The sequence below is a fragment of the Anguilla anguilla genome, chromosome 12, assembly GCF_013347855.1.
Source record: "Anguilla anguilla isolate fAngAng1 chromosome 12, fAngAng1.pri, whole genome shotgun sequence".
Lineage (NCBI taxonomy): Eukaryota > Metazoa > Chordata > Actinopteri > Anguilliformes > Anguillidae > Anguilla > Anguilla anguilla.
The window spans coordinates 36575376-36600505 of NC_049212.1; the positions used below are offsets into that span (position 1 = coordinate 36575376).

The window sequence follows — 25130 nt, forward strand, 5'->3', positions numbered from 1 at the left end:
ATGTTGAATGAATGTAATATGTATGTGGATATATTGAAAAGCAGAATGAAGACAGCTAGATGTAGTTACATTATTAATGTAACTGGTTATGTTACAGTAGAGAAACACACGAACAGAGTAAATAGCTACGTGATTCAATATATCTGGCTACACAAACACACTTACTTACCAGAATATGTGTAAGATATACTGTAAATAAATTAATAAACAAAATACTAGCCATAAATAGCTAGCTAATTACCTGGCTGCTTATCCTATGCAGCTCTGAGTGGCTTAAAAAAAAAAAAAATCTTTCATACTACTAGCATGTAAACTGGCAAGGCACTGGGCAGGCAAGCTAAAAAGAATACATAGCTAACAACGTTAGCTGGTTTAGCCAGCCAGTTACGTTAGCTACCTGGCATCACGAACAATTATTTTGCTGACGTTACGTTAAATACAAAGTCAAAAATTTTTTCTCATGAGAACAAATAGTCACAATATGTGTGTTTTATTCGTCTTATGACTGTCCATGGGTCGATTTCATGATTTGTGTCATTTGGGCACTGTTATAATATTTGTTGTGGACCAATGAGGTACAGTTTGCGTCACTTCCTGATTACTGCGGAGGACTAAGCTACAGTAGGGGCTACAGTCTATGGTCACTGGGGTGGGTGGTGGCGCCTCTTGACCTTGACATTGCGGCTCCGGCCACGGCCCACCTGTGTGAAGTCAGAAAATGCAGGCATCCCATTTCGTAGTGATTTCATTATAGCGTGTGCTATTTACAGCTGCACTAGACGACCATAAAATAATCCTCCTCTTAAGTTTTTCGGTAGCCGAGTCATTTTTACTATTTCCTTTAGCCTACTTAACCAAATAATTAGTTGGCAGAAAGCGTAATCAGCTTGCTATATTTGGTAGTCCAGTAGCCTATGCTAAAACAGTTCGCAACTTCGGCTACCACACCATTTGACTAGCTAGCTAACCTTAACCGGCAAACATTCAGTCTGTCAGACGTGTTTGACGGCTTGTCAGTCTTGTACATTCCGTAAATGTCTACCTGGGCCATGCTTCACGCATGTGACAAAGCTACTATAATCCCGATTTTGGGATAAACACTTTTTCAGTTTCACGAAGCAAATTAAGAGTCTCAATGGTTCATTTGCTGAATAACATACAACACACGATGAAATCACACACACAGAATTTAACGAAATTAACCATCTTGGCATTTAGAAAGGAACATGTTTTTAGCATTTAAGAGACCGACAAGCTAGGCATTTAAGACAGTGGTTCTCAGAATCGGTCCTGGGGGCTCCTTGAGTATATTGGCTTTTCTCCATTGGTTTTGATTATTTACAAGAAAAAAATAATAACCTAATAATAATTAGAAATTCAATGTAGGCTACATTATTATTGTCTTCATGCACCAGGTGGAAAACTTGCTGTACAAAGTGCGTTGTCATATTTACACGCCTGCAGATCAGTTATTAAAATACTTGGTAGATTTGATAATCACCGCTGACAGTGTTAATTTTTATTCAGTAGAAAGTGATTTGCGAACGATCGGTCAGCTAGCATCACCCAGCAAGTGAACACCACAAACGGCGATGGAGTAGCTGGTAGCAGTTACTGGCTCATTAACTGACTGTGGCGAAAACCTACGACGATAACTTGCTCGGTTAACAGCAGGTCTACAAGACAGTTATACGAAAATTAGCCTAGTCAAATCACCAGTAGCCTACACATCTCTGATTGATTGACCATCAGTGTAGTCAATGTTCTTCCCCTGTGGTTCATATTGCTAATGCGTGAGCTAACCACGGATAGCCTACCTAGCTCACTGGCAAGCTGATATGCTAGCTAAGCATATTCGTTTTGCTGAGAAACATAAATTGAAGATAACTGAACATAACTGTATTTTTAATGTCATACATATAACGTGATTACATGACACAGTACAGTCACGGATGGAAATTAAACTCCGTAAACATCTGATAATATATTTTAAAACATAATGGCAGACAGTCAGCTAGCCTCAAGTTCGTTCTGCAATCGTTCGTTCAGGCTGATGGGCTTTTCCGCACCGGACTGTCAATCACATTGTAAAAATCACAGAGCAGCTTAACTCTATGGTTTTGGCTCCAAATCGACAACATGGCCGCGCCCGCCATTGAGCTTCAAAACGTGTTTTAGAGACCCACGGAGAGTCAATGGGTGACGTCACAGTAGCTTTGTCCATATTTTTTACAGTCTCTGCTTCAGTCCCAGAAGCCCACCCCTAGCGATGCCACTGGTACATTCACATCTGCAACCAGGGGCTTTCCCCCCAATCTATAAACAAATCAGACACTCATAACTGAAGAGAAATCTGCGTCGACAGATCAACCTGATCGACAGAGTTAGTGTAGTTAATGAGTTCCCCAGGTTGATTACCATGGCAAACCTACAGAAAACCCCAGAGCAAGATGTATAAAAGGAGAGTCAATGTTCCTCTGGTATAAAAATGACACCATGCAGGTTGAACAAACTAGAGGACACCATTTCCCTCATTCTCTGATTAGGTGATTGTGGTGAGTAATTTAATTACCATTCTTCTCCTTTTATATTGTCAGAATATAAACATATATCAAGTGTATTACATGCAATTAAATTATTCAGCTTACCCTTTTCACTTACAGGGCAAGGAAAACAAGAAAAAAGCAGAGCAAAGAGACAAAATCAGAGTTAAAACCATTAGCAATGAACTCCACGAATTCCACCTTCTCTCTAAATGCAGCTTTAGTGCATCCCCCGTTTTTTTTCATCAGTGGTTTGAGCATGCCCCATGCCAAATACTACTATGTTTTCTTGTGTTTCGTTTTTGTGGTCTCTGTGTTGGGGAACTCATTTGTCATGTTTAGTATATACAAAGAGCGCAGTTTTCACACCCCAAAGTATATGGCTGTTTTTAATTTGTCTCTAGCTGACTTGGGTGAAAGCACTGCTCGTATTCCAAATTTTATTGCAATGTTTCTTTTTGATTCACAATACATCTCCTTTGACGCTTGCATGGCAAACATGTTTTTTGTGTTTTTCTTTACCAGCTTACAGTCTCTCAATCTTGCCGTTCTGGCCTATGATAGATTGGTGGCAATATGCTTGCCACTGAGATACCATGCCATCATCACAATGCCAGCCATGGCTGTGATATTAACAGTGGTGTGCGCATATAATTCAGTTTTACTGATTTTAATGGTGTCTTTGGTTCCCAGGTTGTCCTTTTGCAAATCCATTGTGGTAGAAAGCTACTTCTGTGATCATGGACCCATATTCCGCATGGCATGCAATGACAATTATATCAATCGTATGCTGTCAATTATTAACATAGTATTATTACTTTATTTGCCTTTCATTTTGACTGTACTATCTTATGTGTTAATTTCCGGGACACTGTTTAAAATAGCTTCATGGGAAGGGAGACTTAAAGCCATGAAGACTTGCTCTGCACACCTAATAATGGTGGCTATGTATTATCTTCCAATACTGAGCATCTACATGGCTGCATTATGTTTCTCCATTTCACCTAATGTCAGGATAATAAGTACATCATTTGCAACGGCCATAACCCCCATGATGAACCCAATAATTTATGTGCTGAACACTGAAGAGTTCAAAGAATTCATAAAAAAACTTTTCAGAAGAAAAAAAACACAACAGAGATAAATAATTAAAATAACGGAATGATTTGATATTATAGGAATTCTTTTTTTACTGTAACACATACTCTACATAGAGGTAGAAGCATGGGTTAAGAATATCTTGACCTCTTTTGAACACATGCAATTTGCTTAATAAATTACTCATTAGTGATGTAAGAAAATGAACTGCCTATACAACAGAACCTATAGTCTGGAGACGTTATTTCCATAGACAAATGGAGACATTATCTTTTCGGATAAGTATGCTATGCAAATATTTTTTAAACCTGAGGCAAGCGATAGATAATCCCATCTGTATTTAATGTTTCAGAGTCTCTTTTGCGATTCAAAGTGAAGGAAATCTACTATAAATCTATTCTTAATTGGGGATAGTGTGGATACATGTCCACTAAAATTCACCATTCTGTAGATAAGAATTAAAAGGCAAATCAAAGAACAACCCAAACCTGTGTTGCGTAAAAACCTGCATCACATCTGTCTATTATTTTATTTGTTAACTTTTGTTTCCTCGTTTTACGTATTTTTATATATTTCTTGTAAAATATAACAATTTGTACTTTTCATGACATGCTATAGCTAATACTCCTGATAAACTGTGGTATTAGAGGGTATAAACATTTCTTGAACTAGGGGCTTTTCTCCCCAATCTATAAACAAATCAGATGCTCACAACTAAAGAGAAATCTGTGTCAACAGATCAACCTGGGGAAATATTCTGAATTATCCTAAATTTTATAATATTGTCTTTCATTCAAGAAACAAATAGAGTAAGCAAAAGCCAAATAGGATTTCGCCCATCCTACTTCAGGTACTTCAGATTATGTGGCTTTATTGATATCAGAAAATTTAAAAAAATTTGTATTTAAAAGTAATTAAAAGTGTAACAGGTGCTCAGGTGCATGACATGATCAAACGTGTATATGCACGATAAACGTGCAGTGAAAATCAGTAATCAAGTGAGAGCCGTGCACTTTGTGCCCTGGCGTACTGCCCGTTCCCATGATCCACCACTGCTGAGGATGAGGACATGCTTCGGAGAGACGTCAAGATGAATCTGACGCTCTTGTGTGGGAAGTACAGAGTAAGGATGTCATAAATAAGAGAAATTTGTTCAAAATTTCAAGCATCAACAGTTCAATAAAATGTTGCCTATGTGAATAATTATTATGGCCCAGTTTTAATTTCCCAGTAAACCTGTAGCTAAGTAACTTAAAATGTGTTGCGCTGTTACAAAGAAATAATGAAAATGGCAATTGGAAATTTTTATAAAACAAAATAAGACCAGGGAAAATCATAACAATGACAATGCCACCTCTTCAGAATTCTGGACCTTCATATGTCTCAACACATTGTAGATGTCCTTCCAACCCTGAAGCACTACTCATAAAGTATAAAGCACTACACAGGACACAATGCACTCAAAGGAGACTATTTTTCATGGGACTTTCCAGCACTGAAACTTGTCGACTCTCACCGACCATAGCAAAAAATAAATAAATAAATCATATTCCTAAACTGGAAAGGCTAAATTACTCATACAACCGATAGCTCTGATGTTTGACAAGCTAGAATTTAAAAAATTTACTATGACCATTAATAACTAAGCAACAAGAAATATATTCTCAATATCTCCTTCTTTCCTCTGAGGCCACATTGCAGAGCTATTTTGACCCGATTCCTTTTCCTTACTTCTCCAATCTACTACCCCTCCCCATACACACAAAAGCACACGTGCACACACACACTAAACTGTCAAATGATGGTTCAATATTTGAATAGAAAAATAAAAATACTTTTGAGTGTGAAAATTAATATTCGAATGTGAAGGGGAAAAAAACAGCGTATCTTTATTACCGAAGATGGATAGGGCCCAGACGCAGTCCCCCCCCACCAAATATCTGAGATTTAAACGAGGAAATATAAATTTTTAAAGTCATTTTTGCGATATTACTCTTATATTTCCGAGATTTAAAAGTTGTATTTCTGAGATATAAAAGTCGTATTTCTGAGATTTAAGTCATATTTGCGAGATTTTAAAATTTTATTGGTTCCGATACTATTGTATAATCGATTCCTAATGGAAGAGTGGAACGCATTTAACAATATTAAATAACTGACCATAGCAAAAAATAGCAAATGTCAAACAAAATTGAACTTTAACACTGATGGCAGTGTTACTGTACTGTAAACTCAAACTCATAGTTTAGGCTAACTGAACAAATTGTGAAACTGACTGGGGGGAAGGGGGAGATTTCCCTGCCACTGAATTACACTACGTTGCAGGCATTTACAGTAGCAGACGCTCTTATCCAGAGTGACTTACACAACTTCTACACAACATTTACATCGCAGTCCGCATTTTGTGTTGCACTGTCCGTAGTGCTGGAAGATGCAATTTCTCCACATCCAGTGAAGACATTCAACACACTGAATGGGAGTTTTTTGAACTGTGCATTCTAAACTCGGCTTTATACACAAAAAGTGATTAGTGATCAATATACACCTCGTCAGCCCACAATTTAGACTGTGAATGTTACGTAAGTAAATCTGGCCCTAAATGTCTAAATGTGATGCGTCACAAATGTTGCTGATTGCAGTACGGATTCTCTTTGGATTTTTTTCTATTGACAGAGTTACTGTAGTTAATGAGTTCCCCAGGTTCATTTCCATGGCAAACATACAGAAAACCCCCCGTGCAAGATGTATAAAAGGAGAGTTCATGTTCCTGTACTGTAAAAATGAAACCAGGTTGAACAAACTGGAGGACACAATTTATCTCATTCTCTGATTAGCTGACTGGGGTGAGTAATTTAATTACCATTCTTCTCCGTTTAAGATGGTATTATTTGTAAGATCACAATTTTCAGCATTAGAATGATCTGTCTTTAATTGTCAAACTAATTCCCTTGCCTGATCTAACTTTGGAGATATCTACCCAAGATCATGTTTTTTTCCCCCAACATATGTATATGATTACAATCAAATAAAATCATGCATTTATCTCTATACATCATTTATATCATTTTTTTTCAATTTGTGAAGTGTTCTTGCACAGGAATCACATTCATACCAATTCATATTTGCTGTAGGCCTATATTTTATGAAATTAAAAATTTTCAAGTAGTTGGATTCTTGGAGTTTTAACTTTTGAGAAAGTTTTATAAAATGTGATCTAGGTACTTTAAAAGCGCATGAAGACACAATGAGTTTCTTTTACTTAGTTTCTTTGCATTTTTACCACGTGCTACAACATCATGCTACAGATAGTAATTTGGTGATATTGTTAGTCGGATATTGTCGCTATTGTTAGACTTCACATACTGTTTCATCCACTATTGTATTTGAATTCTCAGTGCAAAATTCAGTACTTGATCAGTCTGTGATGATAAATAATCATTTGTAGGATACTAACACAACCACTGGGGACAAATAAAGTTCTACTTGACTAATTAGTCATGTTCCTGAAACCTTAAATATTTTCAGAATTTAAATATAAATCAAGTGTATTACATGCAATTGAATTATTCAGCTTACTTTCTTTCACTTACAGGGAAAGTAAAACAAGAAAAAAGCAACGAAGTGACAAAATCTGAGTTAAAATCATCAGCTATGAACTCCGCAAATTCCACCCTCTCTCTAAATGCAACTTTAGTGCATCCCCCATTTTTTTTCATCAATGGTTTGAGCATGCCCCATGCCAAATACTACTATGTTTTTTTGTGTTTCGTTTTTGTGGTCACTCTGTTGGGGAACTCCTTTGTCATGTTTAGTATATACACAGAGTGCAGTTTTCACACCCCAAAGTATTTCTCTGTTTTTAATTTGGCTCTAGCTGACTTGGGTGAAAGCACTGCTCTTATTCCAAATTTAATTGCAACATTTCTTTTTGATTCACAGTACATCTCCTTTGAGGCCTGCATGGCCAACATGTTTTTTGTGTTTTTCTTTTCCAGTTTGCAAGCTCTCACTCTTACCGTTCTGGCCTATGATAGATTAGTGGCAATATGCTTGCCCCTGAGATACCATGCCATCATCACAATGCAAGCAATGGCTGTGATATTAACAGTGGTGTGGGCATATGATTCAGTTTTACTGATTTTAATGGTGTCTTTGGTTCCCAGGTTGTCCTTTTGTAAATCCATTGTGGTAGAAAGCTACTTCTGTGATCATGGACCCATATACCGCATGGCATGCAATGACAATCATGTCAATCATATCATGGTAATTATTAACATGGTATTATTACTTTATTTGCCCTTTATTTTGACTGTATTATCTTATGTGTTTATTTCTGGGGCACTGTTTAAAATAGCTTCATTCGAAGGGAGACTTAAAGCCATTAAGACTTGTTCTGCACACCTAATAATGGTGGCTATGTACTATCTTCCAATACTGAGCATCTACATGGCTGCATTATGTTTCTCCATTTCACCTAATGTCAGGATAATAAGTACATCATTTGCAAAGGCCATAACCCCCATGATGAACCCAATAATTTATGTGCTGAACACTGAAGAGTTCAAAGAATTCATAAAAAAAACTTTTCAGAAGAAAAAAAAAACCCACAACAGAGATAAATAATTAAAATGACTGAATGAATTGATATTACAGGAACTCTTTTTTTACTGTATCACATACTCTGCATAGAGGTAGAAGCATGGGTTAAGAATTTCTTGACCTCTTTTGAACACAGAAGAACATCAGTTTTCGATCCGCTAATTTTTGATTCACATATTTTGCGGAAGACGTTAAAATTTTATTATATTAGTCATTTTTTTAAAAAAGCTTAATGTATGAAGTGTGATGAATTACAAATGTTGCTTATGACAATATTGATTCCATTTAGAATTGTTGCATGTTCAAAAAAATGTAGTCTTTTGCACATGCAATTTGCTTAATAAATTATTCATCAGTGATGTAAGAAAATGAACTGCCTATACAACAGAACCTAGCCTATAGTCTGTAGACGCTATCTCCATAAACAAATAGAGATGTCATCTTTTGGGATAAGTATGCTCTGCAAAAATATTTTAAACCTGAGGCAAGCGATAGTTAATCTCATCTGTATTTAATGTTTTAATAAGTCTCTGTTGCAACCGCAAAGTGAATAAAATCTGCTATCAATCTTTTTATGTTTTTTCTTTGCAAAATAGCACAATTTGTACTTTTCTTGGCATGCTTTACTATTTCTGATATTCTGTGGCATTAGAGGGTACATTAAAATCTGGAAGCAGGGGCTTTTCCCCCAATCTATAAACAAATCAGACGCTCATATCTAAAGAGAAATCTGTGTCAACAGATCAACCTGGGGAAATATTCTGAATTATCCTAAATTTTATAATATTGTCTTTCATTCAAGAAACAAATATAGTAAGCAAAGGTCAAATAGGATTTCGCCCATCCTACAGTACTTCAGATTATGTGGACACTTTACAAATGTTGAATAATAAATATGTCCATCAAAAGACAAGAGGAACAATTTTTTCATGCTCTATTGATTTCAGAAAAAGCCTGCGACAGACTGTTTATAAAAGTAATTAAAAGTGGAACAGGTGCTCAGGTGCATGACAGGTGTTCAGGTGCATCAAATATGTCTATATGCACGATAAACGTGCAGTGAAAATCAGTAATCAAGTGAGAGCCGTGCACTTTGTGCCCTGGTGTACTGCCCTTTCCCATGACCCACCACTGCTGAGGATGAGGACATGCTTCGGAGAAACGTCAAGATGAATCTGACGCTCTCGTGTGGGAAGTACAGAGTAAGGATGTCATAAATAAGAAGAATAAGAAGAGAAATTTGTTCAAAATTTCCAGCATCAACAGTTCAATAAAATGTTGCCTAAATAAATAATTATTATGGGCCAGTTTTAATTTCCCAGTAAACCTGTAGCTAAGTAACTTAAAATGTGTTGCGCTGTTACAAAGAAATAATGACAACAGCATCTGGAAATTTTATAAAACAAAATAAGACCAGGGAAGATCATAACAATTACAATGCCACCTCTTCAGAATTCTGGACCTTCATATGTCTCAACACATTGTAGATGTTCTTCCAACCCTGAAGCACTACTCATACAGTATAAAGCACTACACAGGACACAATGCACTCAAAGGAGACTATTTTTCATGGGACTTTCCAGCACTGAAACTTGTAGACACTCACCGACCATAGCAATAAATAAATAAATAAATAAATAAATAAATAAATAAATAAATCATATTCCTAAACTGGAAAGGCTAAACCTCTCACACAATAGATTTCTCTGATGTTTTGACAACCTAGAATTTGAAAAATTTACTATGACCATTAGGCTAATAACCAAACAGCAAGAAGTCTATTCTCAATATCACCTTCTTTCCTCTAAGGCCACATTGCAGAGCTATTTTGACCCCTGATTCCTTTTAATTTCTTCTTCAATCTACTACCCCTCCCCATACACACTAAACCGTCAAACGATGGTTCAATATTTGAATAGAAAAATAAAAATACTTTTGAGTGTGAAAATTTATATTCGAATGTGAAAGAAAAAAAAACAGCGCATCTTAATTACCGAAGAAGGATAGGGCCAAAACGCAGTCTTCCCCCCCCCAATATCTGAGATTTTAAATGAGGAAATATGAATTTTTAAAGTCATTTTTGCGGTAGAACTCTTCTATTTCCGATATTTAAAAGTTGTATTTCCTAGATCTAAAAGTCGTTTATCCGAGCTTTAAGTCATATTTACAAGATTTTAAAGTTGTATTGGTTCTGATACTATTGTATAATCGATTCCTAATGGAAGAGTGGCACACAGTTAACAATATTTAATCACTGACTATAGCAAAAAATAAAAATTAAACTTTAACACTGATGGCAGTGTTACTGTACTGTAAACTCAAACTCATTAACAATTTCTCCACATCCAGTGAAGACATTCAACACACTGAATGGGAGTTTTTTGAACTGTGCATTATAAGCTCTGCTTTATACACAAAATGTGATTAGTGACCAATATACACCTCGTCAGCCCACAATTTAGACTGTGAATGTTACGCAAGTAAATATGGCCCTAAATGTCTAAATGTGATGTGTCACAAATGTTGATTATAGCAGTACGGATTCTCTTTGGAATTTTTCTATTGACAGAGTTACTGTAGTTAATGAGTTCCCCAGGTTCATTTCCATGGCAAAAATACAGAAAACCCCCCGTGCAAAATCTATAAAAGGAGAGTTCATGTTCCTGTACTGTAAAAATGAAACCAGGCTGAACAAACTGGAGGACACAATTTGTCTCATTCTCTGATTAGCTGACTGGGGTGAGTAATTTAATTACCATTATTCTCCGTTTAAGATGGTTTTATTAGTAAGGTCACAATTTTCAGCATTAGAACGATCTTTCTTTAATGGTTAAACCAATACCCTTGCCTGATCTAACTTTGGAGATGTCTCCCCAAGATCATGTATTTTTTCCCCAACATACTTTAGCTATATGATTACAATCAAATAAAATCATGCATTTATCTCTATACATCATTTATATCGTCTTTTGTTTTCAATTTGTGAAGTGTTCTTGCACAGGAATCACATTCATACCATTTCATATTTGCTGTATAATTTATGAAATTTAAAATTTTCAAGTAGTTGGATTCTTGGAGTTTTAACTTTTGAGAAAGTTTTATAAAATGTGATCTAGGTCATTTAAAAGCGCATGAAGACACAATGAGTTTCTTTTACTTAGTTTTGTTGCCATTTACCACGAGCTACAACATCATACTACAGATAGTAATTTGGTGATATTGTTAGTCGGATATTGTCGCTATTGTTAGACTTCACATACTGTTTTATCCACTATTGTATTTGAATTCTTAGTGCAAAATTCAGTACTTGATCAGTCTGTAATGATAAATAATCATTTGGAGGATACTAAGTAGTCATGTTCCTGAAACCTTAAATATTTTCAGAATTTAAATATAAATCAAGTGTATTACAAGCAATCAAATTATTCAGCTTACTTTCTTTCACTTACAGGGCAAGAAAAACAAGAAAAAAGCAGAGCAAAGAGACAAAATCAAAGTTAAAATCAGCTATGAACTCTGCAAATTCCACCTTCTCTCTAAATGCAACTTTAGTGCATCCCCCATTTTTTTTCATCAGTGGTTTGAGCATGCCCCATGCCAAATACTACTATGTTTTCCTGTGCTTCGTATTTGTGGTCTCTGTGTTGGGGAACTCCTTTGTCATGTTTAGTATATACAAAGAGCGCCGTTTTCACACCCCAAAGTATATGGCTGTCTTTAATTTGGCTCTAGCTGACTTGGCTGAAAGCACTGCTCTTATTCCAAATTTAATTGCAATGTTTCTTTTTGATTCACAATACACCTCCTTTGACGCTTGCTTGGCCAACATGTTTTTTGTGTATTTCTTTTCCTCTTTGCAGTCCCTAACTCTTACCGTTCTGGCCTATGATAGATTAGTGGCAATATGCTTGCCACTGAGATACCATGCCATCATCACAATGCCAGCAATGACTGTGATATTAACAGTGGTGTGGGCATATGATTCAGTTTTACTGATTTTAATGGTGTCTTTGGTTCTCAGGTTGTCCTTTTGTAAATCCACTGTGGTAGAAAGCTACTTCTGTGATCATGGACCCATATACCGCATGGCCTGCAATGACAATTATATCAATCATATGCTGTCAATTATTAACATAGTATTATTACTTTATTTGCCTTTAATTTTGACTGTACTATCTTATGTGTTTATTTCTGGGGCACTGTTTAAAATAGCTTCATGGGAAGGGAGACTTAAAGCCATTAAGACTTGTTCTGCACACCTAATAATGGTGGCTATGTATTATCTTCCATTGCTGAGCATCTACATGGCTGCATTATGTTCCTCCATTTCACCTAATGTCAGGATAATTAGTACATCATTTGCAAAGGCCATAACCCCCATGATGAACCCAATAATTTATGTGCTGAACACTGAAGAGTTCAAAGAATTCATGACAAAACTTTTCATAAGAAAGAAAACACAACAGAGATAAATAATTAAAATAACAGAATGATTTGATATTATAGGAATTCTTTTTTACTGTATCACATACTCTGCATAGAGGTAGAAGCATGGGTTAAGAATTTCTTGACCTCTTTTGAACACTGAAAAACATTATTTTTCAGTCCGCTAATTCTTGGTTCAAATATTTTGCGAAAGACTTTAAAATTTTATTATATTATTTATTTTTAAAAAGCTTAATGCATGAAGTGTGATGAATTATAAATGTTGCTTATGACAATATTGATTCCATTTAGAATTTTTGCATGTTAAAAAAGTAGTCTTTTGCCCATGCAATTTGCTTAATAAATGACTTGGTAATGATGAAAGAAAATGAACTGCCTATACAACAGAACCTATAGTCTGGAGATGTTGTTTCCTTAGACAAATGGAGATATTATCTTTTGGCATCAGTATGCTCTGCAAATATTTTTGAAACCTGAGGCAAGCAATAGTTAATCCCATAATATCCCTATAATGTTGAATGAATGTAATATGTATGTGGATATATTGAAAAGCAGAATGAAGACAGCTAGATGTAGTTACATAATTAATGTAACTGGTTATGTTACAGTAGAGAAACACACGAACAGAGTAAATAGCTACGTGATTCAATATATGTGGCTACACAAACACACTTATTTACCAGAATATGTGTAAGATATACTGTAAATAAATTAATAAACAAAATACTAGCCATAAATAGCTAGCTAACTACCTGGCTGCTTATCCTATGCAGCTCTGAGTGATGATATGTAATGGCTTTAAAAAAAAAAAAATCTTTCATACTACTAGCATGTAAACTGGCAAGGCACTGGGCAGGCAAGCTAAAAAGAACACATAGCTAACAACGTTAGCTGGTTTAGCCAGCCAGTTACGTTAGCTACCTAGCTAACGTTGTTACCTAACGTTAGCCATACTAGCGTTACTGAGCTGGCATCACGAACAATTATTTTGCTGACGTTACGTTACCCTTCTAAATCTTATTTTAGCTCGCTAATAGCCTAATTTTAGTTCATCACAATTAGCTGCATACAGCCAGTATCATCGACCCTGTGCTGCCCTGCACATACCTGAAGCTAGCTGCTCTGCACTCTCCGGCTGCTGACTGGCTCTCAACATCCGCTGTAACGTTAGTTACATTCTCAATCGCATCATTATTCTCCTGAATCTCCTCCTCAACAACCTGCCTCGATATATTCTTTAAAAATCCGCGGATATCCATCGTTTCAGACAGTTCACTGACACTAAACGTTACTGAATGAGAAATGTTCGGACTCGTCTACAGAACCCTGCGTAGTGCGTAGTCTGCGTACGATTGTCAGACAAGCGGAACTGTCAATCTGTCACTCAGAACTCTGTGACTGAAATTTAGTGCTAGCTAGTGCTATCAAATCGTCTGATTGCAACCTACTGCGCCTCCTAGTCGGTTAGGTCACTTACTGCTCGATTTGAAAGAGGTGATTTGTTTACATTAGGGCTCCATTAAATGGAATGATATTTGGTGCTGTATCACCTTTTTTTCGGGTGTCATAATAAAAAATAAATAAATAAAAAGATTTTTTTTTCGTGTCAAAAGGTCCGGGGCTGGATGAAAAACCTCCGAGGCTTCAGTCCAAGCGGCCAAAACCAGACTTCGTTTTTGAAGCTCATTTCCTGGTCTTGTTGTTCCTGGTTGCTCACTAGCGCCACTACGGTTGGCTCCAGTATAGGTGTTTTCATATATGGTTTCCATGTAAGTCTACGGTACAAATGCGGTCTAAATACGAAGTCAATAAATTTTTCTCATGAGAACAAATAGTCACAATATGTGTGTTTTATTCGTCTTATGACTGTCCATGGGTCGATTTCATGATTTGTGTCATTTGGGCACTGTTATAATATTTGTTGTGGACCAATGAGGTACAGTTTGCGTCAGTTCCTGATTACTGCGGAGGACTAAGCTACAGTAGGGGCTACAGTCTATGGTCACTGGGGTGGGCGGTGGCGCCTCTTGACCTTGACATTGCGGCTCCGGCCACGGCCCACCTGTGTGAAGTCAGAAAATGCAGGCATCCCATTTCGTAGTGATTTCATTATGGCGTGTGCTATTTACAGCTGCACTAGACGACCATAAAATAATCCTCCTCTTATGTTTTTCGGTAGCTGAGTCATTTTTACTATTTCCTTTAGCCTACTTAACCAAATAATTAGTTGGCAGAAAGCGTAATCAGCTTGCTATATTTGGTAGTCCAGTAGCCTATGCTAAAACAGTTCGCAACTTCAGCTACCAAGCCATTTGACTAGCTAGCTAACCTTAACCGGCAAACATTCAATCTGTCAGATGTGTTTGACGGCTTGTCAGTCATGTACATTCCGTAAATGTCTACCTGGGCCATGCTTCACGCATGTGACAAAGCTACTATAATCCCGATTTTGGGATAAACACTTTTTCAGTTTCACGAAGCAAATTAAGAGTCTCAATGGTTCATTTGCTGAATAACATACAACACACGATGAAATCACACACACAGAATTTAACGAAATTAACCATCTTGGCATTTAGAAAGGAACATGTTTTTAGCATTTAAGAGACCGACAAGCTAGGCATTTAAGACAGTGGTTCTCAGAATCGGTCCTGGGGGCTCCTTGCATATATTGGCTTTTCTCCATTGGTTTTGATGATTTACAAGAAAAAAATAATAACCTAATAATAATTAGAAATTCAATGTAGGCTACATTATTTTTGTCTTCATGCACCAGGTAGAAAACTTGCTGTACAAAGTGCGTTGTCATATTTACACGCCTGCAGATCAGTTATTAAAATACTTGGTAGATTTGATAATCACCGCTGACAGTGTTAATTTTTATTCGGTAGAAAGTGATTTGCGAACGATCGGTCAGCTAGCATCAACCAGCAAGTGAACACCACAAACGGCGATGGAGTAGCTGGTAGCAGTTACTGGCTCATTAACTGACTGTGGCGAAAACCTACGACGATAACTTGCTCGGTTAACAGCAGGTCTACAAGACAGTTATACGAAAATTAGCCTAGTCAAATCACCAGTAGCCTACACATCTCTGATTGATTGACCATCAGTGTAGTCAATGTTCTTCCCCTGTGGTTCATATTGCTAATGCGTGAGCTAACCATGGATAGCCTACCTAGCTCACTGGCAAGCTGATATGCTAGCTAAGCATATTCGTTTTGCTGAGAAACATAAATTGAAGATAACTGAACATAACTGTATTTTTAATGTCATACATATAACGTGATTACATGACACAGTACAGTCACGGATGGAAATTAAACTCAGTAAACATCTGATAATATATTTTAAAACATAACGGCAGACAGTCAGCTAGCCTCAAGTTCGTTCTGCAATCGTTCGTTCAGGCTGATGGGCTTTTCCGCACCGGACTGTCAATCACAATGTAAAAATCACAGAGCAGCTTAACTCTATGGTTTTGGCTCCAAATCGACAACATGGCCGCGCCCGCCATTGAGCTTCAAAACGTGTTTTAGAGACCCACGGAGAGTCAATGGGTGACGTCACAGTAGCTTTGTCCATATTTTTTACAGTCTCTGCTTCAGTCCCTGAAGCCCACCCCTAGCGATGCCACTGGTACATTCACATCTGCAACCAGGGGCTTTCCCCCCAATCTATAAACAAATCAGACACTCATAACTGAAGAGAAATCTGCGTCGACAGATCAACCTGATTGACAGAGTTAGTGTAGTTAATGAGTTCCCCAGGTTGATTACCATGGCAAACCTACAGAAAACCCCAGAGCAAGATGTATAAAAGGAGAGTCAATGTTCCTCTGGTGTAAAAATGACACCATGCAGGTTAAACAAACTAGAGGACACCATTTCCCTCATTCTCTGATTAGGCGATTGTGGTGAGTAATTTAATTACCATTCTTCTCCTTTTATATTGTCAGAATATAAACATATATCAAGTGTATTACATGCAATTTAATTATTCAGCTTACCCTTTTCACTTACAGGGCAAGGAAAACAAGAAAAAAGCAGAGCAAAGAGACAAAATCAGAGTTAAAAGCATTAGCAATGAACTCCACGAATTCCACCTTCTCTCTAAATGCAGCTTTAGTGCATCCCCCATTTTTTTTCATCAGTGGTTTGAGCATGCCCCATGCCAAATACTACTATGTTTTCTTGTGTTTCGTTTTTGTGGTCTCTGTGTTGGGGAACTCATTTGTCATGTTTAGTATATACAAAGAGCGCAGTTTTCACACCCCAAAGTATATGGCTGTTTTTAATTTGTCTCTAGCTGACTTGGGTGAAAGCGCTGCTCTTATTCCAAATTTAATTGCAATGTTTCTTTTTGATTCCCAATACATCTCCTTTGACGCTTGCTTGGCAAACATGTTTTTTGTGTTCTTCTTTACCTGCTTACAGTCTCTCAGTCTTGCCGTTCTGGCCTATGATAGATTGGTGGCAATATGCTTGCCACTGAGATACCATGCCATCAACACAATGCCATCAATGGCTGTGATATTAACAGTGGTGTGGGCATATAATTCAGTTTTACTGTTTTTAATGGTGTCTTTGGTTCCCAGGTTGTCCTTTTGTAAATCCATTGTGGTAGAAAGCTACTTCTGTGATCATGGACCCATATTCCGCATGGCATGCAATAACAATCATGTCAATATAATCATGGGAATTGTCGTCACAGTATTACTATTTTGTGTACCCTTTTTTTTTACGGTACTGTCATACTTGTTCATTGCTCGTGCACTGTTTAAAATAGCTTCATGGGAAGGGAGACTTAAAGCCATGAAGACTTGCTCTGCACACCTAATTCTGGTGGCTGTGTATTATCTTCCAATACTGTACACCTATGTTTCTCCATTACTTTTTAGAATCCACCCTAATGTCAGGATCATGAGTACATCATTTGCAAAGGCCATTATCCCCATGATGAACCCAATCATTTATGTGCTGAGCACAGAAGAAGTTAAGGAATTTTCAAAAAAACTTTTCAAAAGAAAAACATGTAACCACAACAGAAATATTTTTAAAAATAAAAATAAAGGAATGAATTGATATTCCAGGAACTGTATTACTGTAACTCTGCAATCTGTGAAATCAGAGATAGAGACAATAATTTCTTACCCTCTTTTGAACACAGAAGATGTGATTAAATTCTCAAAAATAAAACTTTTCAAAAGAGAAAATCATCAGTTTTAGTCTGCTAAGTCTTGGTTAATATGTTTTGTAAAATAATACATTTCCACTGAATTCATTTTAAAAATCTTCATTTTTAAGAGTGATGAATTACAAAAATTGGCAATATTTATTCACTTTTGTATATTTGTTTTCTCTTCTTCTGTTGTCCATGAGTACTGTACTATTTACACTTTCCATTTGCTTAATAAATGACTCATAAGTGATGTAACAAAATTAACTGCCAACAGTACTGGACATGCCTTTACAGTCGAGTCTTAAAAATATGGAGACATGGTATTTTTTACATGCTGTAAGGGGAAAGTACTTTCTCTGGAAATATTTTAGAAATATTAGGCAATCAATAGTTAATGCCATCTTTATTTAATGTTTCAAAACACAGAGTCTCCTTTGCTACAGCAAAGACATTGAAGAAAATGTACTATCAATAGTCTCCTAATATGTCAAAGTGTGGACACATGGCCACTAAAACTAAACATTTGGTAGATAATGAAGAATACAAAGACTAAGCAAGCAATTTGCTCTGTGAATATTATGTCCATAAATCTAGCCGTTAATGTTTAAATGTGATGAATCAACAAATGTTGCTTATGGAAATACAGATTCAGTTAGAATTTTAGCATTCTATTCTTGTGTCTTTTAAGAGTAGTGTAGTTTGTTACACATTCAAAATGCTTTATGAATAACTTAGTGATATAACAAAATTAACTAAAAAAAAGTGCCCTTTCAGTTTTATGTTTTATGTACTTTTTCCATTTCATTCAGACGGGTGGAAAGCAGAGAAAGCTACAGAGAGAGATGAGATCCTGTCTTTTGCTCAAGGGTATGATGGCAGTACCTCATCTTGGATTTAAACCTTAAATCTCTTAGTTACATATCAAATTCCATAACCACTAGTTTTCAGCATTAGAATGATCTGTCTTTAATGGTCAAACTAATTCCCTTGCCTCATCTAATTTTGGAGATGTCTACCCAAGATCATGTTTTTTTCCCTCCAACATATTTATATGATTACAATCAAATAAATTCATGCTTTTATCTCTATAAATCATTTATATCATTTTTATTTTCAATTTGTGAAGTGTTCTTGCACAGGAATCACATTCATACCAATTCATATTTGCTGTATATTTTACAAAAAAATTTAATGTCAGGATAATAAGTACTATGTGCTGAACACTGAAGAGTTCAAAGAATTCATAAAAAAACTTTTCAGAAGAAGAAAAAAACCCACAACAGAGATAGATAATTAAAATAACTGAATGAATTGATATTACAGGAACTCTTTTTTACTGTATCACCTACTCTGCATGGAGGTAGAAGCATGGGTTAAGAATTTCTTGACCTCTTTTGAACACCGAAGAACATCAGTTTTCGGTCCGCTAATTTTTGATTCACATATTTTGCGGAAGACGTTAAAATTTTATTATATTAGTCATTTTTTTAAAAAAGCTTAATGTATGAAGTGTGATGAATTACAAATGTTGCTTATGACAATATTGATTCCATTTAGAATTGTTGCATGTTCAAAAAAATGTAGTCTTTTGCACATGCAATTTGCTTAATAAATTACTCATCAGTGATGTAAGAAAATGAACTGCCTATACAACAGAACCTATAGTCTGGAGACACTATCTCCATAGACAAATGGAGACGTTATCTTTTGGGATAAGTATGCTCTGCAAAAATATTTTAAACCTGAGGCAAGCGATAGTTAATCTCATCCGTATTTAATGTTTTAATAAGTCTCTGTTGCAACAGAAAAGTGAATGAAATCTACTCTCAATCTTTTTATGTTTTTTCTTTGCAAAATAGCACAATTTGTACTTTTCTTGGCATGCTTTACTATTTCTGATATTCTGTGGCATTAGAGGGTACATTAAAATCTGGAAGCAGGGGCTTTTCCCCCAATCTATAAACAAATCAGACGCTCATAACAAAAGAGAAATCTGTGTCAACAGATCAACCTGGGGAAATATTCTGAATTATCCTAAATTTTATAATATTGTCTTTCATTCAAGAAACAAATATAGTAAGCAAAAGTCAAATAGGATTTCACCCATCCTACGGTACTTCAGATTATGTGGCTTTATTGATTTCAGAAAAGGCCTGCGACAGACTGTTTATAAAAGTAATTAAAAGTGGAACAGGTGCCCAGGTGCATGACACATGGTCAGGTGCATGACATGATCAAACCTGTATATGCATGATAAACGAAAATCAGTGAAAATCAGTAATCAAGTGCACGTGCACTTTGAACCCTGGTGTACTGCCCGTTCCCGTGACCCACCACTGCTGAGGATGAGGACATGCTTCGGAGAAACGTCAAGATGAATCTGACGCTCTCGTGTAGGAAATACAGAGTAAGGATCTCATAAATAAGAGAAATTAGCTCAAAATGTCATCAATCAACAGTTCAATAAAATTTTGCCTATGTGAATAATTATTATGGCCCAGTTTTAATTTCCCAGTAAACCTGTAGCTAAGTAACTTAAAATGTGTTGCGCTGTTACAAAGAAATAATGACAACAGCGTCTGGAAATTTTATAAAACAAAATAAGACCAGGGAAAATCATAACAATGACAATGCCTCCTCTTCAGAATTCTGGACCTTCACATGTCTCAACACATTTAGATGTTCTTCCAACCCTGAAGCACTACTCATACAGTATAAAGCACTACACAGGACACAATGCACTCAAAGGAGACTATTTTTCATGGGAATTTCCAGCACTGAAACTTGTCGACTCTCACCGACCATAGCAAAAAATAAATAAATAAATCATATTCCTAAACTGGAAAGGCTAAATTACTCATACAACCGAGTGGAACGCATTTAACAATATTAAATAACTGACCATAGCAAAAAATAGCAAATGTCAAACAAAATTGAACTTTAACACTGATGGCAGTGTTACTGTACTGTAAACTCAAACTCATAGTTTAGGCTAACTGAACAAATTGTGAAACTGACTGGGGGGAAGGGGGAGATTTCCCTGCCACTGAATTACATTACGTTGCAGGCATTTACAGTAGCAGACGCTCTTATCCAGAGTGACTTACACAACTTCTGCACAGCATTTACATTGCAGTCCGCATTTTGCCTTGCACTGTCTGTAATGGGGGAAGATGCAACAATTTCTCCACATCCAGTGAAGACATTCAACACACTGGACGGGAGTTTTTTTAACTGTGCATTTTAAACTCTGCTTTATACACAAAATGTGATTAGTGACCAATATACACCTTGTCAGCCCACAATTTAGACTGTGAATGCTATGTACGTTAATCTGGCCCTAAATGTCTAAATGTGATGTTAAATGTTGATTATAGCAGTACGGATTCTCTTTGAAATTTTTCTATTGACAGAGTTACTGTAGTTAATGAGTTCCCCAGGTTAATTTCCATGGCAAACATACAGAAAACCCCCCGTGGAAAATCTATAAAAGAAGAGTTAATGTTCCTGTACAGTAAAAATGAAACCAGGTTGAACAAACTGGAGGACACCATTTGTCTCGTTCTCTGATTAGCTGACTGGGGTGAGTAATTAAATTACCATTATTCTCCTTTTAAGATGGTATTATTAGTAAGGTCACAATTTTCAGCATTAGAATGATCTTTCTTTAATGGTTAAACCAATACCCTTGCCTGATCTAATTTTGGAGATGTCTCCCCAAGATCATGTTTCTTTTCCCCCAACATACCTTATATGATTACATTCAAATAAAATCATGCATTTATCTCTATACACCATTTATATTGTCTATTGTTTTCAATTTGTGAAGTGTTCTTGCACAGGAATCACATTCATACCATTTCATATTTGCTGTATATTATACTAAATTTAAAATTTTCAAGTAGTTGGATTCTTGGAGTTTTAACTTTTGAGAAAGTTTTATAAAATGTGATCTAGGTCATTTAAAAGCGCATGAAGACACAATGAGTTTCTTTTACTTAGTTTTGTTGCCATTTACCACGAGCTACAACATCATGCTACAGATAGTAATTTGGTGATATTGTTAGTCGGATATTGTCGCTATTGTTAGACTTCACATACTGTTTCATCCACTATTGTATTTGAATTCTTATTGCAAAATTCACTACTTGATCAGTCTGTGATGATAAATAATCATTTGGAGGATACTAAGTAGTCATATTCCTGAAACCTTAAATATTTTCAGAATTTAAACATAAATCAAGTGTATTACATGCAATTGAATTATTCAGCTTACTTTCTTTCACTTACAGGGCAAGAAAAACAAGAAAAAAGCAGAGCAAAGAGACAAAATCAGAGTTAAAATCAGCTATGAACTCTGCAAATTCCACCTTCTCTCTAAATGCAACTTTAGTGCATCCTCCATTTTTTTTCATCAGTGGTTTGAGCATGCCCCATGCCAAATACTACTATGTCTTTTTGTGTTTCGTATTTGTGGTCTCTGTGTTGGGGAACTCATTTGTCATGTTTAGTATATACAAAGAGGCCAGTTTTCACACCCCAAAGTATATGGCTGTCTTTAATTTGGTTGTAGCTGACTTGGCTGAAAGCACTGCTCTTATTCCAAATTTAATTGCAATGTTTCATTTTGATTCACAATACATCTCCTTTGACGCTTGCTTGGCCAACATGTTTTTTGTGTATTTCTTTTCCTCTTTGCAGTCCCTAACTCTTACCGTTCTGGCCTATGATAGATTGGTGGCAATATGCTTGCCCCTGAGATACCATGCCATCATCACAATGCAAGCAATGACTGTGATATTAACAGTGGTGTGGGCATGTGAATCAGTTTTACTAATTTTAATGGTGTCTTTGGTTCCCAGGTTGTCCTTTTGTAAATCCATTGTGGTAGAAAGCTACTTCTGTGATCATGGACCCATATACCGCATGGCCTGCAATGACAATTATATCAATCATATGCTGTCAATTATTAACATAGTATTATTACTTTATTTGCCTTTCATTTTGACTGTACTATCATATGTGTTAATTTCCGGGACACTGTTCAAAATAGCTTCATGGGAAGGGAGACTTAAAGCCATTAAGACTTGTTCTGCACACCTAATAATGGTGGCTATGTATTATCTTCCAATACTGAGCATCTACATGGCTGCATTATGTTTCTCCATTTCGCCTAATGCCAGGATCATGAGTACATCATTTGCAACGACCATAACCCCCATGATGAACCCAATAATTTATGTGCTGAACACTGAAGAGTTCAAAGAATTCATAAAAAAACTTTTCAGAAGAAAAAAAACACAACAGAGATAAATAATTAAAATAATGGAATGATTTGATATTATAGGAATTCTTTTTATTGTAACACATACTCTGCATAGAGGTAGAAGCATGGGTTAAGAATTTCTTGACCTCTTTTGAACACCGAAGAACATCAGTTTTCGGTCCGCTAATTCTTGGTTCAAATATTTTGCGGAAGACTTTAAATTTTTTATCATATTACTCATTTATTTTAATTTTAATGCATGAAGTGTGATGAATTACAAATGTTGCTTATGACAATATTGATTCCATTTAGAATTGTTGCATGTTCAAAAAAATGTAGTCTTTTGCACATGCAATGTGCTTAATAAATTACTCATCAGTGATGTAAGAAAATGAACAGCCTATACAACAGAACCTACAGTCTGGAGACGCTATCTCCATAGACAAATGGAGACGTTATATTTTGGGATAAGTATGCTATGCAAATATTTTTGAAACCTGAGGCAAGCAATAGATAATCCCATCTGTATTTAATGTTTCAGAGTCTCTTTTGCAACTCAAAGTGAAGGAAATCTACTATAAATCTATTCTTAATTGGGGATAGTGTGGATACATGTCCACTAAAATTCACCATTCTGTAGATAAGAATTAGCCTAAAAGGCAAATCAAAGAACAACCCAAACCTGTGTTGCGTAAAAACCTGTATCACATCTGTCTTTAATTTTATTTGTTAACTTTTGTTTCCTCATTTTACGTATTTTTATATATTTTTTGCAAAATAAAACAATTTGTACTTTTCATGACATGCTTTAATATTCCTGATATACTGTGGTATTAGAGGGTATATACATTTCTTGAACTAGGGGCTTTTCTCCTCAATCTCTAAACAAATCAGATGCTCATAACTAAAAAGAAATCTGTGTCAACAGATCAACCTGGGGAAATATTCTGAATTATCTTAAATTTTATAATATTGTCTTTCATTCAAGAAACAAATAGAGTAAGCAAAAGCCAAATAGGATTTCGCCCATCCTACGGTACTTCAGATTATGTGGCTGTATTGATTTCAGAAAAAGCCTGCGACAGACTGTCTTTAAAAGTAATTAAAAGTGGAACAGGTGCTCAGGTGCATGACATGATCAAACGTGTATATGCATGATAAACGTGCAGTGAAAATCAGTAATCAAGTGAGAGCCGTGCACTTTGTGCCCTGGCATACTGCCCGTTCCCATGACCCACCACTGCTGAGGATGAGGAAATGCTTCGGAGAGACGTCAAGATGAATCTGACGCTCTTGTGTGGGAAGTAGGCTACAGAGTAAGGATCTCATAAATAAGAGAAATTTGTTCAAAATTTCCAGCATCAACAGTTCAATAAAATGTTGCCTAAATAAATAATTATCATGGCCCAGTTTTAATTTCCCAGTAAACCTGTAGCTGAGTAACTTAAAATGTGCTGTGCTGTTACAAAGAAATAATGACAACAGCGTCTGGAAATTTTATAAAACAAAATAAGACCAGGGAAGATCATAACAATGACAATGCCACCTCTTCAGAATTCTGGACCTTCATATGTCTCAACACATTTAGATGTTCTTCCAACCCTGAAGCACTACTCATACAGTATAAAGCACTACACAGGACACAATGCACTCAAAGGAGACTATTTTTCATGGGACTTTCCAGCACTGAAACTTGTAGACTCTCACCGACCATAGCAATAAATAAATAAATAAATAAATAAATAAATAAATAAATAAATCATATTCCTAAACTGGAAAGGCTAAATCTCTCACACAACAGATAACTTTGATATGACAACCTAGAATTTGTAAAATTTACTAGGACCGTTAATAACCAAACAGCAAGAAGTCTATTCTCAATATCTCCTTCTTTCCTCTAAGGCCACATTGCAGAGCTATTTTGACCCCCGATTCCTTTTCATTTCTTCTTCAATCTACTAACCCTCCCCATACACACAAATGCACACGTGCACACA

The 25130-nt window shown here is 36.1% G+C and overlaps 6 protein-coding genes across 6 annotated transcripts in view; 5 read left to right on the forward strand and 1 right to left on the reverse strand.

Moving 5' to 3' along the window:
* LOC118208844 (olfactory receptor 186-like) overlaps window positions 1–13931 on the reverse strand; it is a 31260-nt gene extending 17329 nt beyond the window's left edge. Inside the window, exon 1 of the mRNA XM_035383772.1 lies at window positions 13794–13931. The gene's annotated coding sequence lies outside the window, so the exon portion shown is untranslated. The remainder of the gene's footprint in view (window positions 1–13793) is intronic.
* Window positions 2362–3672, forward strand: LOC118208842 (olfactory receptor 52E4-like; the record flags this gene model as incomplete). Its single annotated transcript, XM_035383767.1, has 2 exons — window positions 2362–2555; window positions 2664–3672. A coding segment is annotated over exon 2 (948 nt), but the record flags the coding sequence as incomplete, so codon positions are not given.
* Window positions 6367–8402, forward strand: LOC118209154 (olfactory receptor 1F1-like). Its single transcript, XM_035384314.1, has 3 exons — window positions 6367–6484; window positions 7234–8256; window positions 8377–8402. Exons 2-3 carry the CDS (start codon window positions 7293–7295, stop codon window positions 8400–8402), a joined length of 990 nt encoding a protein of 329 aa, XP_035240205.1. The 5' UTR covers window positions 6367–6484; window positions 7234–7292.
* LOC118208846 (olfactory receptor 52E8-like) lies at window positions 11735–12854 on the forward strand. Its single transcript, XM_035383776.1, has one exon. The coding sequence runs from the start codon at window positions 11750–11752 to the stop codon at window positions 12710–12712; it is 963 nt and encodes a 320-aa protein (XP_035239667.1). The 5' UTR covers window positions 11735–11749; the 3' UTR covers window positions 12713–12854.
* Window positions 13932–16486: 2555 nt separating the features above from the next.
* LOC118208840 (olfactory receptor 52E4-like) lies at window positions 16487–17850 on the forward strand. The gene is made up of 2 exons (XM_035383764.1): window positions 16487–16602; window positions 16711–17850. The coding sequence occupies exons 1-2, from the start codon at window positions 16517–16519 to the stop codon at window positions 17768–17770; spliced, it is 1146 nt and encodes a 381-aa protein (XP_035239655.1). The 5' UTR covers window positions 16487–16516; the 3' UTR covers window positions 17771–17850.
* A 4352-nt stretch (window positions 17851–22202) lies between these two features.
* LOC118209155 (olfactory receptor 1-like) lies at window positions 22203–25058 on the forward strand. Its single transcript, XM_035384316.1, has 2 exons — window positions 22203–23166; window positions 25036–25058. Exons 1-2 carry the CDS (start codon window positions 22218–22220, stop codon window positions 25056–25058), a joined length of 972 nt encoding a protein of 323 aa, XP_035240207.1. The 5' UTR covers window positions 22203–22217.
* Window positions 25059–25130: the final 72 nt, after the last annotated feature.

What these genes read in the sequence shown, in the direction of transcription:
- LOC118209154 (XM_035384314.1), top strand. Translation starts at nt 7,293, where the DNA reads ATGAACTCCGCAAATTCCACCCTCTCTCTAAATGCAACTTTAGTGCAT. An exon ending in AAAAAAAACCCACAACAGAG is followed by an intron (nt 8,257 to 8,376) that starts ATAAATAATTAA and finishes TTTTGAACACAG; the next exon opens with AAGAACATCAGTTTTCGATC.
- LOC118208840 (XM_035383764.1), top strand. Translation starts at nt 16,517, where the DNA reads ATGTTCCTCTGGTGTAAAAATGACACCATGCAGGTTAAACAAACTAGA. An exon ending in TCTCTGATTAGGCGATTGTG is followed by an intron (nt 16,603 to 16,710) that starts GTGAGTAATTTA and finishes TTTCACTTACAG; the next exon opens with GGCAAGGAAAACAAGAAAAA.
- LOC118208846 (XM_035383776.1), top strand. Translation starts at nt 11,750, where the DNA reads ATGAACTCTGCAAATTCCACCTTCTCTCTAAATGCAACTTTAGTGCAT.
- LOC118209155 (XM_035384316.1), top strand. Translation starts at nt 22,218, where the DNA reads ATGAACTCTGCAAATTCCACCTTCTCTCTAAATGCAACTTTAGTGCAT. An exon ending in ACTTTTCAGAAGAAAAAAAA is followed by an intron (nt 23,167 to 25,035) that starts CACAACAGAGAT and finishes CTTTCCTCTAAG; the next exon opens with GCCACATTGCAGAGCTATTT.